General features: G+C 43.4%; 1 protein-coding gene across 1 annotated transcript in view; it reads right to left on the bottom strand.

Annotated features, from left to right (window-relative positions):
- Window positions 1-1,530: 1,530 nt before the first annotated feature.
- The window catches only part of LOC126474518 (venom carboxylesterase-6-like), a 105,084-nt gene continuing 87,546 nt past the window's right edge, over window positions 1,531-19,068 (bottom strand). Inside the window, exons 7-9 of the mRNA XM_050101990.1 lie at window positions 15,140-15,269; window positions 5,712-5,844; window positions 1,531-1,831 (exon numbers count right to left, since the gene is read on the bottom strand). Of these exons, the coding sequence (XP_049957947.1) occupies window positions 1,663-1,831; window positions 5,712-5,844; window positions 15,140-15,269 (432 nt within the window). The 3' untranslated portion in view covers window positions 1,531-1,662. The remainder of the gene's footprint in view (window positions 1,832-5,711; window positions 5,845-15,139; window positions 15,270-19,068) is intronic.

Below are 19,068 nucleotides of genomic sequence, written 5' to 3' on the forward strand. Positions count from 1 at the left end.
CTCTTCTGTCTCATCTGCAAGAACACGTTATCACTGTACCAGATATCGGTTTAACCTTAATGAGAAATACATTTGTCTTGCAGATATTTTTTAGATATAATCGACGACTTTTTCCACGTTAATTTGAATAGACCAAAACAAAACCTGAAAACTTTCTGCATGAAATGCTGCGATACGTTAAACAGGGACAATAAATGCAGGGAATGAATTTAAACCCTTATTATTTACATTAACTGTTTTAGAAAATACTCGATGTGAAGGGTGATGTCGGCAAATATTAATCTTACAAGATTCTGTGGACCAGCGGTACCCAACTCGGGGTAATTACCCTCTTAAGTGGTAGAATGTAATTTTCTGAGTGGTAAAAACAAAAGTGTTCCCCTGTGTTTCAGTCACCAGGCTAAATTACTTTTAAAAGATAATTACTAGTGTCACTTTCCATAAGACTGTAAGTACGTACAACATCTTCCTCACAAAGTTCACCCACTATGTACATACTTTGTACCGCTCATCGGCCACATTAAAACTGAGACATACATACGATGCAAGTAAACGCTTAAATATCTCATGAAATGCTTTATTCTGGTTTTAGGTAGTTCCCGGAGAGGATCACAAATGGTTCAAATGGCTCTGAGCACTATGGGACTCAACTGCTGAGGTCGCTAGTCCCCTAGAACTTAGAACTACTTAAACCTAACTAACCCAATGACATCACAAACATCCATGCCCGAGGCAGGATTCGAACCTGCGACCGTAGCGGTCTTGCGGTTCCAGACTGCAGCGCCTTTAACCGCACGGCCACTTCGGCCGGCAGAGGATCACAAACTGTTTCATTATTCACTTCGTAACAGATAAACGACAGGAAAACACAACAGTAAAATGTGATTGCTACTACAAGTACATGGCTGTGGGGCCTGGACAGTATCATAATTATTATTGGTGAAAAAAAAAAGAAAGGAAATGGTGTTATAAGCAAGCAGTACTAAGTGCCTCACAGCCAGATTACTTCGCAGGTTAATAAAACGCCTAGGGAAATTGTCCAAAGAAAATTGTTTTCCATCCTATAGCTAGGCGCTAATGTTAAAATGATGGGAGGAGGGAGGGAGGTACCAGTGAATGTATCATTACAGTTAGGGCTTAGGGGTAACGGTCTCAGATAGGTGGGGAACCACTGCTGCAAAGGTATTTCAGGCATTCGTTGGCCAACAGTGACGAAGATCATTGTAGTCCGCTATCGTGAAGTTAGCAAAATAGCTATATTTGAAGGTTAAAATGTAGTTTATTTCCGTTTCCGTCTTCTTACTTCATGTACGTACTTTCGCGGACAGCTTAGTATTTCCGCTGTGAAAATCGCTTCTCACTTTGTAATGGACAATTACAGGTAACATATATATGATGAAAGTAGGTATCGATACGTCTATATATTCATTACAGTGGACCGTGGAATTAATTGATGCGTTTGTTTATAACATTAGTGATATTCCACTGCATGATACCTTCAAACATTTTTGGAAGCAATGAAAACTGAAAATAATATCGAACGTGTCCAGCGAATTGAAGCCAAAGATATACTCTTGGACATTTCGAACTGCGTAGTACGTTACATGGTTTGTTCGATACATTGTGTAACTTTCTGTTTCCTGTAGTTGAACACCTCTCCCACTAGTATGTGCCAGGGTACGGCAACAGCGGCACATTCTGGTTCCAGAAATCCATCCGTTCGCTGTCCTTGTTGTGGGCAAGCGAGAAGTTGGCTTGCATCAGCAGGTAGCTGCGGCTGGTCAGGTCATATGGCTCCCAGAGCACGGGATCCGCCTCGGTCGTAGGGTTCCTGGAGAAGTACAGACATAACATTGAGTGACATGCTGTGCTTCCTCGACGCTTACCTTGAGTCTAATAACTCCGGTCTTTACTTCTTACACACCAAACTGACGGTAGGTTTTACATTAAATATTTCCTGCTGTTTCTGCGAAATTGATGTTGTAGTGTTAAATTTATTTACACTTGTGCCAATAGCGTTTGTTACAGAAACATACACGGATCAGTCACGTTAATATGACGACCAGATGTATCTATGTCGACGTGCTATAACCACTGGCAGACGGCAGGTGGCAGCACTAGCAATAGAGGGCATAAAAAGTGTGTCGGCGGGACGCTGATAAGAGTGCAGTCGTTGCCATAGAGTGATTTATCTGCCGTCCAAAAGGGCGTGATCATTGGATTGCGGGTCTAGGGTGGAAGGATTTCCAGAACGGCTAGGTTTGTAAATTGTTCATGTGCTGCCGTGGTTAGAGTGTATCGTGTATAATAAAACTACGCTAGCCAAACCGGGCACCGAGGCAGTTGTGGTGTACCACGGGCCATAGATGACAAAAGTGAACGGAAGCTGCGGAGATGGGTTACGGGCTAACTGACGTGCAATGTTGAGCAACTGACCGTCCAGATGAACCAAGAGGCTACCAATAGTGTCTCCTCAACGACTGTTCAGCGAACGTTGCTGTCTATAACTCTCCGCAGCAGGTGCGTGATTCATATACCATTGCTGACCACTGTACATCGGCGTCGAATGTTGGAATTTGGTGGATTATACCGCAACTGGACGTCCCCGAGTGCTGACAGGGGCCCTTTTCAGGTGATTCAAGTTTAATGCTGCGTCGAACAGATGGCTGTTGGGATGTACCGCGTTAAACGTCCGAAAGCAAACAGGTTGCATCATTCGTCAGAAGGCTCAAGGCCGGAGGAGGGAGTGTTATGGTCTGGTGAACGTTTTTGTGGTGCTCCCTGGGTGATCACGTCATTCTGGAAGGCCTCGTGGTCCAGCCAAAGTATGCATCTATCCTTGGGGACCATTTCCACCCACTACATGCAGTTTGTTCCTTCTCGGCACGATGGCGTCTACCAGCAGGACAATTTAACATGTCTCACAGCTTTCATTGTACGTGCGTGGTTCGAAGTGCAGTTTATCCCCTGGCCATTAAACTCCCCTGAATTAGATCCAGTAGAGTACATGTGGGATTACCCGACTGAGCTGGTAGTGCCATGGATCCTCAACTGATAAATCCAGAGCAGGTGGCCACAGCATTGGAGTCGTCACGGCTCCATATCCCTGTCGGTACCTTCCAGAACCTCAATTCTTTTCCTGCATATTCGCTCTGCAAAAGGTGGTTATTCAGGCATTTGGTTGGTGGTTACCGTACATAATGAGACTGTACAGTGTACTTTCTGTAAAAATATTTCAGGTGTTGTGCAATGGCAGCTAGCAGCCACAAGTTTTCCGTACAGAATACGAATTACAGGAAACCACCAGAAATACAGAAAAACTAAATGGCACGTCAGGGCAAATAAGAATTAGCTAGCCGCTGGTGACATAACGGTAATAACTCCTCCAGCTAATGGCCTGAATTCCGCGAGGTTGGAATTCCTCAAGTCCCTTAGTCTACGCCATATCCAGTTGAAGCCATTCACTGACAATTTGATCTAGCACTACCATTAGACTTCGAGGATCTTGATTTCTGTCATGATCATTATCATCAGTGTTACTGCATCCATTTGTGAGCCCTGGTATTCTGTAGAAGACTATTCAATTATTTCCTCTCCAAATCCGAATTGCGTTATTTCTTAGTCCTCTCTGATACTTTTCTGCAACTTTAATTTTAGTCGCCTGTGGTGCCGAACACAGTCCACTGGAAACATTCGCTTGGGCTATATAGTGGGTCCTAGCAAGGCCAGTTACTTCTGGAGGAGGTCGAGTGAATACTGCAACTCTCGAAAATTATTAGATCACTTTATTAAACTCCGAATAATCTGAAATACGTAACTTGGAAACAATCCATGTCCACAGGAATGTGTAAATATTTCATACATTTGGGAAAGATAAACTCAACTCATTGTACTACTGACTACAAATTTCGTTACAGTCCTGACTTCTAATATAACTAGCGCTTTTCTGTATGAAGAAAGACTATGCTGTCGTCTTCGTAAACTATGATTTCAGTCTGCGGCTGAGCCGCACTACCCTGTGACGTAAGTAATCTTCCAGCAGCGGTGGCGTATGAAACCTCTGGAGGGCGTGTTTATGGCGACGTTTCTCGTTCGTTGCCGCGTCAGGCAACGATAGCGTTTACTTTGTGATCTGGTCGTGAGGTACCAGCCTTGCTAGGACCTTATTCTTCGGGCGACGCAAGACTTGCAACCATTGTAGTTCCTTCAGGCATTGCATTAACATCTCCTTAACCATTGTGTCATTAGCTCTCTACATGACCAAGCCAATTCAGGCTTTTCAGTTTTATGTCCTCACGCGTGGTTCATGACAACGAATATGTAATTCATAACTGAATCTCCTTCTAGGGACACCATTCTTTTCCAATGGCCCAAGAATTTGTCTCAAGATATTTCTCTTAAATATGTTGCGTTTCGCCCGCTGATCGAAGTAGTCCCGAATATTTCCGCTCGATCTAAGGACCGATAATTCAGGGTATCATTGGAGATGCAATAGAGTACCTGGGTGCTAGTCAGAAAAGGAACTATGAGTGTAGCCCTGTGAACACTCCTGTTGTTGTTTTGGAAATCGGAAGTGACCACAGCGTATTCATCATGAAACTCGATCCTCGAGAATGATTGAAAAAAACATTCCGGTGCGTATAGACAGCAACCTGAATGAATGGGCTCAAGTCGATGAACGAAACGCTGTACCAGAATATCACAGAACCACCTCTGGCCTGAAGTGCACCCTCGCGTATTGCGCCTTTAACGTCTCACTGGGCCGCTGGTGCACTTGACGGCAAGCATCTTTCAAAAAGATACAGCAGGCCACGCTACACGCCTGAAGCCAGCTACTGTACAGCTTCTGTGCAGTTCCTGTGTTGTTTGGCGAGCTGGTGACGTGTAGCTTTACGTGCTAGTATGAGCGATGGCCTTTTGCGTGGTACCGACTCTCACTGTCCATTCCTGCCCGCCCCCTTCGCAATATGCGCTCGGTAACTGGTTGAGATCGATCTCCATTCACTGACGGCACCACAGAGTTGGAAACTACTTGTCACTGACAAGGCGTGACACTCGACTCCTCTCGTTGCCAGTTATATCTTGGGACGATTATTCTCACTACGGTTTACAAATCTGCCATTGGTGCATCGTTAGTTGCAGACACCGAGACATCAGACAACTTCATTGACGGTATTTTCATAGCCCAATCAGATAAGACGGCTCCTTTCCGTCGTTCTGTCTTCTCTTGCTGCACTGATTACACGTAATCCACTGGCACACACACACACACTACATCAATACCATGATTCCCGTCAATGGTAGACTGTCATGTGACGATCTACAAGTGAACTTCCGGGTATTTTAAAGTGAGCTCACATACACAGCAGTTTTACAATAAAAAATAAAACTGTAAAACAAAATCAGAATAATTAACTTCATAACACAAAATCTATTCATTAAATCCTCCCGCGAGTAATGCGATTAAAGAGTAAAATGTTTTGAAATTTAGTATTATTTAGTAGGAAAGGTGTTGGAAAGAAGCCCGTCGTTACTGAGTGAATGATCACCGTTCTTGTGTGGCTGCGGCAAACCACGGAAAAATTAAAACACCAACTCCAGACATGAACATTGTGCAAGAACAGAATTAACGTTTTACGATCCCGGGAATGTAATACAAGTGCGACAGTGTACAACAGTCTTTACCTTACACTTATTTCATAGACACGTACCCGTATTTTGCAAAGTTGGTCCAGAGACGTAACACGTTTCTCCGTACTCGGTCCTCCTCGGACTCAGGATCCAAATTATACTCAGTATCCTTCCGCACAAAGAGAGACGGCAGTTCTCCGCCATGTATGACGCCTGAAAAGTTAGGTTCACTATACTCTTAACTTTGCTAAAACAGATATATACAAAATTCATTGTAAAGATTGTGATAAGTTCTATATAGGTCAAACAGGCCGGAACTTTAATATCAGATGCAGGGAGCGCACTAGAAACAATGAACGCAACCCATCGTCCTTCTTTCAACACCTACAGATAGAACAACATAACACAGACAATGTAGAAAAAGTAATGAAAATTTTGCATGTAGCACATTAAGGTCGCTTACTCAATATTCTGGAAGAGGTCGAAATCTACACACATGCACACAAATATCCACAACAAATAATCAACGAGCAATTAGATCTAAAACACAAACAGTATATAGAAAATTTTATTCGAATCATCGATCATGAAAACGGATAAACAACCAAAGACATAAGCTAAGTCAAACCAATAACACATTAACAGATAAAAATAAACAACACGGTAACCAAGGGAAATCGATAAGTAACCATTTTGATGTAATCTTATAACATCGTTGGTTAAACGTCAAACAAAAAATTGTCACACACAACAAATAAAATTCAGGCTATAACTTCCAACAAATACAGCCTATGAAAGCTAGGTAATAAAATAACTTTAAAAGACGTAAGAAAAACGTTTGAGTGACTAACCAGCGACGTTATAGGTAAGTTAAGAATTCCATAAATGTATCGTTGTCAATGTCATATATGACAAGTAGGCTACCATCTGTCCTATAAAATAGTATATAATAAAACCATTACGTTCAGCTCGCCTGATGATTGCAATAGTGCTGAAACAGGCCTGTCGTGATTAAATAAACATCTCAAAATATAAGCAACTTTTTGGACTTAATTCATAACGTCTTTCCTAAAACAGTATGAGTGTACAACATGACATAGCCACTCATAAAAAATTTAATTTCCTGACATTTTTGTTTTACGGGCATTAATATGTTAAAGTGCTATAGAAGAATATCCTGCAGATACGACTACATGCTTTGACAATAAAAAAATCTGAAAGATCTTGTTTACGTGTCAGTCAAAGTTATCAGTGAGGGCGCAGTCTTTGGTAAAGTACAGAGTCAATGACTGCTTTGCCGACTGATTAATGCTTCATAGTTACGGTATTATGAATTACGTGTTGCAGCAACAAGCCTCACATATATTAAAATCCCAGACATTTACAATCTGAAGTACTTTCCACAACTTTTGATTTCAACATGCGTTAGAATTTTCGCAAATTCGGCTTTTACATTTGTAATATCGATAAACGAAACTAGTACAACGTAAACTTTGTGCCCTTAAGCAAAGACAACATCGGTCTTTTTTTTCCTTTTCAATAAAACTAAAAATAGAAACTATTCGTTGGGGTATCAAGAAATGTTGCACAACACGTCACACGCCAATACCATTGTCCAACAAGAGTGGCGCTCTGGCAGAAGAGAGTACAGGTTCCTGGTTTCTTGCGGACGCCATTTTGCTGTGGTACGGATAGGAGCTGCTTCACAGTGTGTCATGGGAATGACGCGGCAACTGAAAAGACCTCCAAATTGAAGTACGCTGGCAGTACGATTCTTGTGCAGAATAGCACAAAATTTGTCTGTGAAATTTTGGCAGAATATGGATCAAATCCAATGTTGCGTCCGGCCATAGGGCCATCGTGCCAACAATTTGACCAACGACGCACTGGCTTGGGTGACGCTACTCGGGAAATCCAGACCTTTCACCAAGCCATATCCGTGAATGAATGTCTGGGGCCGAAAGAGATTTTACAACGATGAGAACTTTCACACAGTGGTTCTCGCTTGGCTACGCGACCAAGGAGCGGGTTTCTGTCGCCGAGAAATTTAACGACTGCCAGAGCTTTCCGGCCGTTGTTTACAGAGATGTAGTGTGGGCACTGAAGTGAAATGCAAGGAAGACAAGGATTTCTCGTCGGATCAGTGCAGGGTAATGTCAACAGCAGCAGAAAATGGAATAACTGGAGTAGAGTCAGTTGTGAATAGGAAGGTCGGATAGAGTGTATGTCTGTGAACAGTTCAGCAATAGGGTTGCTCTCACTAGATCTGACAGCAAATCAACGCCTACAATAATAGTTCAGGTATAAATGCCGACGTCGCAAACTGAAGATGAAGCAGTATAAACGTATATGACGGTACTGAACGGTTAATGTACTAAATCAAGGGAGAGGAAAGTCTATTAGTCATAGGGGGATGGAATGCGGTTGCAGGGGAGGGAGTAAAAGAAAGGGTTACAGGAGAATATGGGATTGGTACTACGAATGAAAAGAGACAGACTATTTAAGTTCTGCAATAAATATTAGCGAATAATAGCGAATACTCTGTTCAAGAATCACAAGAGGAGGAGGCATACCTAGAAAAGGCCGCGAGATACGGGAAGATTTCAGTTAGATTTCATCATGGTAAGGCAAAGATTCCGGAGTAAGATACCGGATTGTCAGGTGTACTGGAGAGCAGATATAGACTCAAATCACAATTTAGGAGTGATGAGGAGTAGGCTGTAGTTCAAGGGGCTAGTCAAGAAGAATCAATATACAAAAAAGTGGGACACAGAAGTACTAAGGAATGAACAGATATGCTTTAAGTTACCTTAAGATATAGATATTGCTATAAAGAATAACTCAGCATGTAGACAGCAATGGACATTCCCAAGAAGGGCAATCACAGAAACTGGAAAGAAAATCTGGTACCGCGCGCCGCTGAATTTGAATCCGCGCCAGTCGTCATGGACGTCGAAGACCCCCTAGAGGTCTCTGCACCATGGCGCCGTAAGCTGTGGCGGCGCGCGCCTCCCGGCCCGCATTCAGTGTGAGGGCACCACGGTGGAACACGTGGTTCCACCGGCCAATAGCGGCGCCCCCCATAGAGCGCCTGCCTCTCGCTCAGCCAGCGAGTCTAATCGTTGCGTGAGGCTTGGCATATCGCCTCGACAACAGATAGCGTGTTTACCGTTCTTTGTTTTCATTACTAGTGGACGTCTTGGATTCGTTTGGTTGTGTCTGTCACTCCGTTGCATCTTGCGTGTTGTCGTCGTTAAGGTCTCTCTCGATCGTCCCTCGTTGTTTCCTGTCCCTCCTTTCCGTTTGTTTGTTCGCGGGCCGCTCTCCGTTTGGTCCCGCCGCGCTTTCTCGGCCACCCCGTGACCATTACGGTCGCGGTTACAACAGGTTACAACAGAAAATGTAAGTACGAAGAAGGGAACTGGGTAGAAGTCATTGGCATTACAAAAAGTACTTCAGTTGATCGAGGAATTGAGGAGGTACAAAAGTGTTCCGGGTAACTCAGGAATACAGAAATACAATTCACTTAAGAATGAAATAAATAAGAAGTCCAGGTAAGATAAGGCGAAATGGCTGCACGAAAAACGTGAAGATATCGAAAACGGAATGATGGTCGGAAGGACTGTTTCCGCATGTAGGAAAGTCTGAACAACCTGCGGAGGAATTAAAAGCAAGGGTTGTAGCATTGAGAGTGCAATAGGAATTTTGCTGTTAAATGGAGAGGAGAAAGCGGATACGTGGAAAGAGTACACTGAAAACATCTGCGAGGGGGAAGACGTGTCTGATGTGATAGAAGAAGAAACAGGAGTCGATATTGAAGCAGTATGGGATCCACTATTAAAATCAGAATTTAATGGAGCTTCGGAGGTCTTTACATCAAATGAGGTAGAAGTTTCAGATAGTATTCCATCAGAATATTTAAAATCGTAGCGGGAAGTGGTAACAAAACGACTACTCACCTTAGTATGTAGCACGTATGAGTCCAGCTAAACACCATCTGACTTTCGTAAAAATATCACACACACAATTCTGAAGACTTAAAGAGCAGGTGAGTACGGGTATTATTTCACAATCAGCTTAACATGTCATGTATCCAAGTTGCTGAAAAGATTAACATTCAGAAGAAAGGAAAAGAAAATTGAGGACGTGTTAGATGACGATTAGAGAGGCAGTTCTGACGTTGACGTTGATAATGGAACAAGACTAAATAATAGTCAACACACGTTCATAGGATGTGTCGACCTGGAAGAAGCGTATGAAAATGTCAAATGGTGTAAGATGTACGAAACTTTCGGGAAAACCTGAATAAGCTGTAGAACTAAAAGGGAATTATAAGAGTCGAAGACCAAGAACGTTGTCCTCGGATTAAAAGAGGTGTAAAATAGGGAAAAAATAGGGAAAAAATAGGAAATGACCTGGGGGGGTCTCTGCAGACATCATGAGACTCTGGCATAAAATGGGGGTGATACGCGATTACAAGAACTCAGCAAGAGAGTTCTCACAGCCTCTGCCACCTCAATTCTCCAACTTCCTACCTACACGTGGTGCCCCTATTAAGCCGAGCAACTCAGCGGAAGGTTGGGTAACCAACCCCAGCGGGAAACTGAGTCGGTGAGCAGATAGGAGTTGGAGGACAGTGGAAGGCAACGGGAAACCACCACTGAACTATCCCAAGAAAACCCCATGGCTTCGCTCAGCTCAAAATGTTCCGGAGTTTCAAGTTCCCCGATCGGATCTCCGGGGGGAACCAGGTTGAGAGGAGCTTCACGAAGAGTCAGATGGTGCAAAGAGAAGCACTGCATAGGAACATGGAATGTAAGATCCATGTATCAAGGAAAACTAGACATAGTGAAAAGAGAAATGGAGAAAATTAACATCGACATATTGGGAATAAGTGAAATGCGGTGGTTCGATTCCCGGCGGGGTCAGGGATTTACTCTGCCTCGTGATGGCTGGGTGTTGTGTGATGTCCTTAGGTTAGTTAGGTTTAAGTAGTTCTAAGTTCTAGGGGACTGATGACCATAGATGTTAAGTCCCATAGTGCTCAGAGCCATTTTTTTGAAATGCGGTGGACTGGCATGGGAGAATTTGCTTCGGATGGCCATATGGTGTATTATTCTGGGCACGATAACAACAGAAGTAATGGAGTAGCCTTCATAGTTAGTGATAAAGTGAGAAAAGCTGTGATGGGATGCAAATATAAAAATGATAGAATGATGTCCATCAGACTTCAAGGTCAGCCCCTCAACATCACAGTAATTCAAGTTTATGCTCCAACAACCGATGCTGAAAAGGAAATTATTGACCAGTTCTATGGAGATTTACAAGAATTACTACTGTCAACACCAAAAAAGGATATCGTCTACATAGTTGGAGATTGGAATGCAAAAGTGGGAAATGAAGCTGTAGAAGGTATAACAGGGAAATATGGTCTTGCTACAACAAATGAAGCTAGACAGAAACTCCTAGAATTCTGCCAAGAAAATTCATTGATAATTGCTAATACACTGTTTCAACTAACAAAACGACGCCTATATACCTGGACTTCGCCAGATGGCCAACACCGGAACCAAATTGATTACATACTTTGTAATCAGAGGTGGAAGAGCGCGGTTCAGTCAGCTACAACAAGACCTGGGGCTGACTGCGGATCAGATCATGAGCTCCTGATTGCAAAATTTCGGCTGAAACTTCAGAATGTAGCAAAAAGTAACCCAACTTGCCGATACGGCCTTAACTCTATACCCTCCGACTATGCTGTAGAGGTACAAAACAGATTTAATGTATTACAGCTGGAGGACAAAAGCTCGCAAGAGATGTGGACAGAAGTAGCTAAAACTGTCAAGGAGGCCGCAGAGAAACACATTCGCAAGAAAAGGAACAGTAAGAAGGCTAGATGGCTATCAGTTGAGGCACTGCAAGTTGCAGAAGAACGAAGGAAAGCAAAAATCAAGGGAGATAGATCAGCTATGTTTGAATTAAATAAAGATCTTCAGAAATTAGCTAGAAGAGATAAAAATATATTCTTTAATGAACAGTGCAAGGAAGTTGAAGATAGTAACGTAATGGGGAAGACAAGAGATCTTTATAAGAAAATTAGAGAAATTAAAGGAAAATTCCAGGCAAAAATTGGAATGATAAAAGATAGAAACGGGAAAGATCTGAGTGAAGCAGAGGATTTTAAGGAAAGATGGGCAGAATATGTAGAAGACCTATACAAGAAAGAACTGCATCATGACAGGGCTCCTACTGCTGATGTTAATGTTAATTTAGATCTAGAGCCAGATATTTTGGAGAGCGAAATCCAGAGGGCCCTTGAAAATATGGCTGATAACAAAACTAGTGGACATGATGAAATACCAGCAGAATTGTTTAAAGTCACTGGAAAGGATGCAGTGAAAGTGCTGCACTCAATATGACAAAAAATATGGATCACGCAGCAGTGGCCAGAAGACTGGAAAAGATCAGTATTCATCCCCATTCCAAAGTAGAAAAGTGCTAAAGAATGCTCAGATTACCGAACAATCGCGCTTATTTCACATGCTAGCAAAGCTATGTTGAAAATCTTACAAAATAGACTTCGTCAATATTTAGATCGAGAGCTGCCAGAAGAACAAGCTGGATTTAGGAAAGGAAGAGGAACTATAGATCAAATTGCTAACATTCGGTGGATTATGGAAAAAGCGAGAGAATTCCAGAAAGATGTGTACCTCTGTTTTATTGACTACGCCAAAGCCTTTGACTGCGTCGATCACAACAAATTATGGAACGTACTGAAAAACATGGGTGTACCAGATCACCTCATTCATCTGATACGGAGTTTATACCTTGACTAAGAAGCCACGGTGAGAACTATATATGGAACAACGAAATGGATAAAGATTCAGAAAGGGGTCCGGCAAGGCTGCATACTGTCACCGTACTTATTCAATCTGTATGCAGAACATGTCATGAGGAATGCGAGGCTAGATGAAGGAGAAACAGGAATTAAAATAGCTGGAATAAATGTAAACAACCTCAGGTACGCGGATGATACGATCCTGTTGGCAGAAAGTGAAGAAGAATTGAGAACACTCTTACTGAAGGTGAAAGACGAAAGTGTAAAGGCTGGTCTTACGCTGAATGTGAAGAAAACGAAAATTATGGCAACTACACCTACCAATTCGTGGGATATAGCAGGAGAAACCATGGAGGTAGTGACCACATTCAGTTATCTCGGTTCCCAGATCTCTGCTGACGGTGACTGCAGCCATGAAATCCGGAGACGCCTGTTGCTCGGTAGACAGGCGATGTCAAACCTTGACAAGGTTATAAGGTCCAGAGATATAACACTAGCAACAAAGATCCGTATTGTGAGGGCTATGGTCTTCCCAGTTGTGATGTATGGATGTGAGACCTGGACCATTAGAAAGGCTGAACGGCGAAGAATTGACTCCTTCGAATTGTGGTGTTGGAGGAAACTTCTTAGAGTTCCATGGACTGCAAAGAGAACCAACAGATCAATATTGGAGCAAATTAAACCAGATTTCTCCCTGGAAGGTCTAATCTTAAAACAAAAGCTGGCCTACTTTGGACACACAATGCGAAGGCATGCCTCGCTGGAAAAAACATTAATGCTGGGGAAGATTGAAGGAACTAGAAGAAGAGGACGTCAGAGTATGAGATGGATCGATGGCATCACAGAAGCAATGTGTTCCAACCTGGAAGGTCTACGGGAGAAAGTGCAAGACAGGAAAAAGTGGCGTGATTTGGTTCATGGGGTCACGAAGAGTCGGAACCGACTAAACGAATAGAGAGAGAGAGAGAGAAAATAGGGATGTGATCTCTCGTCCCTACTGTTCAATCTATACATTGAAGAAGCAATGCTGGAAATAGAAGAAATGTTCAAGACTGGAATTAAAATTCAGGGTGGAAGGATATCAATGATAAGATTCGCTGGAGACAGTGCTATCCTCAGTGAAAATGAAGAAGAATTACAGGATCTGCTGAATGGAATGTACAGCGTAATGCGTACAGGATGTGGACTGAGAGTAAATCGATGAAGGTGAAAGTAATGAGAAGTAGCAGAACTGAGAACAGCGTAAAATTTGTCATTATGATAGATGATCACGAAGTAGATGAAGTTAAGAAATTTTGCTACCTAGGCAGCGAAATAACCCATGATTGACGGAGCAAAGAGGACACTTCAAAAGCAGATTAGCACCGGCAGAAAGGATATACCTGGCCAAGAGAAGTCTATTTGTATCAAACAAAGGCCTTAATTTAGGGAAAAAAATTCTGAGAATGTACGTTTAGGGCATAGCACTGTGAGGTAAGAAATATGGACTGTCGGAAAACCGGAACTAAAGAGCAATGAAGCGTTTGAGGTGTGGTGTTACAGACCAGTGTTGAAAATGAGGCGGACCGATAAGGTAAGGAATGGGGTGGTTGTTTGCAGAATCGCAGAGGAAGTGAATATATGGGAAACTCTGACATGAAAAGGGTTCAGAATGACAGGGCATCTGTTAAGACATCGGGGAATAACTTCCATCGAACTAGGGCGAGCTGTAGAGAGTAAAAACTGTAGTGGAAGAGAGGCTTGAATACATCCAGCAAAATACTGAGGATTCAGGTTTCAATTGCATCTCTGAGGTAGAGGAAATCGTGCCGCATCAAACCAACCAGAAGAGTAATGACCCAAAAGAGGAAAAAAAGAAGTAAAAGCGACCCACACACATTCCTCATCCTTGAAGCTGGCAAAATAGTAGGGGCTTCCATGGCGAGAGTGAGCGACCTTTACATTACATAGAAATCTCCTCGCAGATAAAAATTTTTCCTAAAGAGACAGCAAATCAGTAAGCCAGATATCTCACAACCCATTAGTTCCCTTGGGTTGCTCGAAATTACTACTGACGTTAGGTGATAATTATATGATTTTTCTACAAAGTGGGAAGTAAAGGAAGATAAATGGAAGAACGAAAGAAGGAATGTTAGAGCATAGACGTTGCAAAACCATAGATGACACGAGGATGAGGAAGAAATCGGATGTGTCCTCTTCCGAGGATCGAACCCGGAATTCGCCTTAACCGATTCAAGAAAATGTCCCAGAGGGAATTTCAACAGCTCGCGAATACAATTCCAGAGTCTTAAGCACTGCAACACGTTAAAAGCTGTCTCAACAGAGAGAAAAAGTTGAAGTCTCTGTCTCCGAGTACAACAAAATTGAAACAAAACATTTCCCGCCTCAAATTAAATCTGACAACGTGATGGTTAGATTCCTTCTTAAATGGGTAAAAGTCTTTTCGCTAAACAACCTCACTTTCTTGGACATGAAGCACAAACAAGTGACTTACAACTATGGGTACGTGTGACTTCATGGAAAAATAGATGTTTTAGCTAGAGTCACAAATATTTATGTTACCTATTTACCAGTTTGGAACTACGGACGAAATGAAGACCCATATTCTTTGAATAGACACATAATTTAAACGTGATCAGTAAGATATCATGCCAAGTGTCAGTCACTTACCCCATTCATTTGTAGGGACGTTAGGCCCAGGATAGTCGAATTTGTAGTAATATACTGGCACGTCAGTCAGCTGGGTCAGTTTTCTGACGAGGGAATCGGTCGGCTCGAAGAAGGTGATGTCTTCGTTTAGCTGTTTCAGTAACACAATCTTGTTACGAAATTGTAAACAAATGTTTTCCAAATGGTGCTAAGTTTAAGAAATAATAAGTAAGTAAACCAATTAGAAGCACTTAAATGTGAATTGCAAAGTAGTCGTGTAGATGTAGATGCAGATGTAGAAGGATCAATTGTATGCAACATCTGTTGCATTTCGCAATTGCTACCAACTTAAAACAATCTTGCGTTTATAACAATATTCGACAAAAAATATACCTGTTGCTTTATCGTTTTGTATATTTAAATTATCTAGCAAGACTAAGTTGTTTGGTTCTCTGGCAGAGAGTAAATGGGCAATTTGAAGTTTACTATATACACTGACGGGAAAAAATCGCACCACCAAAAAATAATTAACGTAGAGTAATAAAATTTTGGGAAACATTTAAGTGATTAACGTTGCAACATAGATTAATGTAAGCGAGAGATAATCCATTGCAAATACGAAATGCTGGCACATTAGTAACCTGTGTAACCGACAGAATGTTAAATGCAAGCATGCACACGTGCATACGTTGTGTTGCGCAAGTTCTGGGTGTAAGCTTGGGGAATGGAGTTCCATGCCTGAGGCAGTTGGTCGATCAATTCAGGGACGGTTAATGCTGTTCGTGGAGGGGGCTGCACTTATCGTCCGATTATGCCGACACGTGCTCGATTGGTGACAGACCAGAAGATCGAGTAGGCCAAGGCAACATGCTGACACTTAGTAGAGCATCTTGGGTTACGATATCGCTGTGTGGCCGAGCGTTATACTGTTGGAAAACATCCCTGAATGCTGTTCGTGAATGTCTACATATACATCAACATGATTACTCTGCAATTCACACTTAAGTGCCTGGCAGAGGATTCATCGAACCATTTTCGTACTACTTCTCTACCATGCCACTCTCGAATGGTGCGTGGGAAAAAGGAACTCCTAAATCTTTCGGTTCGAGCTCTAAGCACAACTTGTTGAATCACAAGACTGAGGTATAAATTTGCAGCCATGTGCGTGGGATAACCACGAGAGTGCTGCTCCTTCTGCCATACGAAATCGTACCCCAGACCATAACTCTAGGTTCAGGTCCACTTCATGTCGCTGGTATTTTCAGTAACAACCCTTCTAATCTGAGTGATAATTGAGGCACAATGGTAGTGGCAGTGCAGGCAATTGATGACAAAACTAAAACCTGAGCAGCTGCGTTGAGGGATTCGAGCTTTAGAGGAAAAAAAAAAAAAAAATGGGACTCAAAAATCTGTAAAGGCGGGGTTAAAGGCATGAGCTAGCAACAGAGCCCTACATCACTCTTACATACTGAATGACTGGTTACTGTAACTGATGTGGAAAAATCTGTGGTGAACTTCCTTTGGAGACTGTAATGTGATAGTGCCATGTGACTGTACTAAATAGTTGCGGTTCCCGACATGTAGCTAAAGTTCAGTCTAATAACACAGAAATGCTGAGAAAGATGATTATGATGTTCAGCTTGAAATTTCTGGAGCAGAGCCACCAGTTACCAGTTACCTTGCTGTGATAGTGTGATACTGCATGGTGCCTGAAAAAAATGGGTGACATAAGTCAGGTAAAAAATCATTCATATTACGCATTCAAACTTTACGTTATGTTTGTCAGCACTCCAGCACTCCATGTGACAAATAGCTAGTGTACATACTGAGAGGCTTCCATATATATATATATATATATATATATATATATATATATATATATATATATATACTCCTGGAAATGGAAAAAAGAACACATTGACACCGGTGTGTCAGACCCACCATACTTGCTCCTGACACTGCGAGAGGGCTGTACAAGCAATGATCACACGCACGGCACAGCGGACACACCAGGAACCGCGGTGTTGGCCGTCGAATGGCGCTAGCTGCGCAGCATTTGTGCACCGCCGCCGTCTGTGTCAGCCAGTTTGCCGTGGCATACGGAGCTCCATCGCAGTCTTTAACACTGGTAGCATGCCGCGACAGCGTGGACGTGAACCGTATGTGCAGTTGACGGACTTTGAGCGAGGGCGTATAGTGGGCATGCGGGAGGCCGGGTGGACGTACCGCCGAATTGCTCAACACGTGGGGCGTGAGGTCTCCACAGTACATCGATGTTGTCGCCAGTGGTCGGCGGAAGGTGCACGTGCCCGTCGACCTGGGACCGGACCGCAGCGACGCACGGATGCACGCCAAGATCGTAGGATCCTACGCAGTGCCGTAGGGGACCGCACCGCCACTTCCCAGCAAATTAGGGACACTGTTGCTCCTGGGGTATCGGCGAGGAACATTCGCAACCGTCTCCATGAAGCTGGGCTACGGTCCCGCACGCCGTTAGTCCGTCTTCCTCTCACGCCCCAACATCGTGCAGCCCGCCTCCAGTGGTGTCGCGACAGGCGTGAATGGAGGGACGAATGGAGACGTGTCGTCTTCAGCGATGAGAGTCGCTTCTGCCTTGGTGCCAATGATGGTCGTATGCGTGTTTGGCGCCGTGCAGGTGAGCGCCACAATCAGGACTGCATGCGACCGAGGCACACAGGGCCAACACCCGGCATCATGGTGTGGGGAGCTATCTCCTACACTGGCCGTACACCACTGGTGATCGTCGAGGGGACACTGAATAGTGCACGGTACATCCAAACCGTCATCGAACCCATCGTTCTACCATTCCTAGACCGGCAAGGGAACTAGCTGTTCCAACAGGACAATGCACGTCCGCATGTATCCCGTGCCACCCAACGTGCTCTAGAAGGTGTAAGTCAACTACCCTGGCCAGCAAGATCTCCGGATCTGTCCCCCATTGAGCATGTTTGGGACTGGATGAAGCGTCGTCTCACGCGGTCTGCACGTCCAGCACGAACGCTGGTCCAACTGAGGCGCCAGGTGGAAATGGCATGGCAAGCCGTTCCACAGGACTACATCCAGCATTTCTACGATCGTCTCCATGGGAGAATAGCAGCCTGCATTGCTGCGAAAGGTGGATATACACTGTACTAGTGCCGACATTGTGCATGCTCTGTTGCCTGTGTCTATGTGCCTGTGGTTCTGTCAGTGTGATCATGTGATGTATCTGACCCCAGGAATGTGTCAATAAAGTTTCCCCTTCCTGGGACAATGAATTCACGGTGTTCTTATTTCAATTTCCAGGAGTGTATATATATATATATATATATATATATATATATATATATATATATATATATATATATCACGTTTGCGCTGCAGGTTACAAAGGTTGTTCAAAGTGACGACCATCTCCGTCCACGAGAGCCTGGAGCCGCACTAGAGACTGCTCTACTGTTTCCCGAAGCAACCGTGGACCGTGGAAAGTTCAGCTGTCGTGACACATCACGTGTACTACTTGAAGATCGCACATTGCGTCCAGAATTCTCAGTCATGGCAATCTTCATCAACAATTTGTGGTGCAGTTATCAGTCGCCTTTCTCATGAACAATTCTCAAATCACCAATTACTCGAACTTCCGAATCATGTTCTTCAACACCGGCGCAGGAAGAGAGCTACTCTGTATTCCTTTAATGCGCCGATACTTACGAGGAGCAGCTGCGCTATCGCCGTTGTTTTGATAAAACAGCTTTGTGAGCTAAGCGCTGCTCACCTTTGTTGACTGCCTACTGCTGTAAAGCGCACTGATGCTCGTGTTTCAACCCTACGTCGCCGTATCAATGTCGGCGTCTAACGGAGAGTCAATCCACTATCGCTACCGACAATGCAAATTCTACAGCATAGAGTATGAATATCATTCCTACAAAGATGGGCACCCGTAAGGTAAA

Source organism: Schistocerca serialis, chromosome 4, assembly GCF_023864345.2.
Source record: "Schistocerca serialis cubense isolate TAMUIC-IGC-003099 chromosome 4, iqSchSeri2.2, whole genome shotgun sequence".
Taxonomy (NCBI): domain Eukaryota; kingdom Metazoa; phylum Arthropoda; class Insecta; order Orthoptera; family Acrididae; genus Schistocerca; species Schistocerca serialis.